This window comes from Octopus bimaculoides, chromosome 21, assembly GCF_001194135.2.
Source record: "Octopus bimaculoides isolate UCB-OBI-ISO-001 chromosome 21, ASM119413v2, whole genome shotgun sequence".
Classification (NCBI taxonomy): domain Eukaryota; kingdom Metazoa; phylum Mollusca; class Cephalopoda; order Octopoda; family Octopodidae; genus Octopus; species Octopus bimaculoides.
The window spans coordinates 4,733,295-4,734,846 of record NC_069001.1 but is presented as its reverse complement, the minus strand read 5'-3'; the positions used below and the strand labels follow the sequence as shown (position 1 = coordinate 4,734,846).

Here is a 1,552-nt window from a genome sequence, read left to right as displayed (position 1 = left end):
ATTGTTTTTAAATTAAATTTTTTTTTCTATATAGTTCAAAATATGGAATTCCGAATATATATATATATATATATACACACACAAAAAGAATGGAGGGTGATCAAACATTTTGAAAAAACTGTATAATTTTATTTATTTACTTATTTTCATTTATTTATTTACTAATTTGGCACCAAAGAAATCGTTTATCTCCGTTGTTGAAAACAGGAAACCCAAAGAAATTCTTATTCACCCTACCACCGACCCAACAAACTAATAATAATAATAATGAGGAGGAGGAGGTGGGAAGGGTGCTTTTTCGACACGTCCGTCTGGACATTAGCGAAGAGGGCAATATTTCCACTTTCACTTTGTGATCCTAAACCGAAAGGATACTCACCTATACTTTTCATATTTATTACTATAACATTCTACAGCGTATTACACAGTTCCTTGCATTACACTTCAAGTACAAATGAATGATGGATCCTTAAAGCGATCGTTCCACCGGTTAGAAGTAGCAGCCGAATTTCTCTTGAATTACACAGCTATCTTAAGAAGATAGAATGGTAATTAATTTCTGGATAGTCAGAGAAATATGGGATGGTGGTCATAGATGTAGCGCTTTCGGTTTGGTCGGTGGATCTTCTCGTTTAGAGCAGACAAGGTGGAAAACACGATGACACCCATCTCGGGGAAACCCTCTACCTGCTCACTCGGCATGGGAGAAATAACAGCCAGATTTCCTCCGTCGTCTTTCTACAAAAATCATTAAAAAAAAAAGAAAAAGAAAAAAAGCGAGAAAAATGACAGATACATTAGATTATGTAGTCTTAGGTACACTATACCTGGTTGTGAAAAAAATTATGTGAAATGTAAGATTAGAAGAGTTTTCTTTCATCTTTGGTTCGCTTACCTTATGGTTTGCCTTGGGCTAAACAGCATTGCACCAACAACATTTTCTGAAATTTTAAATACATACATACATACATTCATGCATGTGTGTATTTATCATATATATATATATATGTATAAATATATAAAACACACACACACACACACACAGCAGAGTGGTGGGGTGGACTAAAATCCTTCTTCACGGTGCTCCAGCATGGCCGCCGTCCAATGGCTAAAACGAGTGAAACAGCATAAGAGACAGACATAGGTAGACATACATACATGCATAACATACGTACACACGCACATACAAGCCTACATGCATATTAATTTGAATAATCGTTATTATTAATAATTTATCGTAATTAAATGATAATATTAATAATGGAAGTAATTTAATGGACACACTGACACCTGCACTTATACACACACTCATACAAATATATTTTATAGGCGTGCACACACACAGACACACTGATTGTCTCCAAACAAGCAAACCTATGATGAAAGACATTCTACCAGTGACCATCCCAAAATTTCTCTACACTACAAATACATATTTGTGCGTGTACAGTGTGTATGTATGTGCGCGCGCGTATGTGTGTGTGTGAGTGTGTATGTGCATATATATATATATATATATATATATATATATATATATATATATATATATATA

General features: G+C 34.2%; 2 protein-coding genes across 6 annotated transcripts in view; one reads left to right on the top strand and one right to left on the bottom strand.

Moving 5' to 3' along the window:
- Positions 1-407, bottom strand: part of LOC106868627 (neuronal acetylcholine receptor subunit alpha-10) — a 55,674-nt gene extending 55,267 nt beyond the window's left edge. The window contains exon 1 of the mRNA XM_014913978.2: positions 380-407. Within this exon, the coding sequence (XP_014769464.1) occupies positions 380-392 (13 nt within the window). The 5' untranslated portion in view covers positions 393-407. The remainder of the gene's footprint in view (positions 1-379) is intronic.
- The window catches only part of LOC106868625 (monocarboxylate transporter 12), a 57,075-nt gene that overhangs the window by 13,818 nt on the left and 41,705 nt on the right, over positions 1-1,552 (top strand). The gene's annotated exons all lie outside the window — the stretch shown is intronic.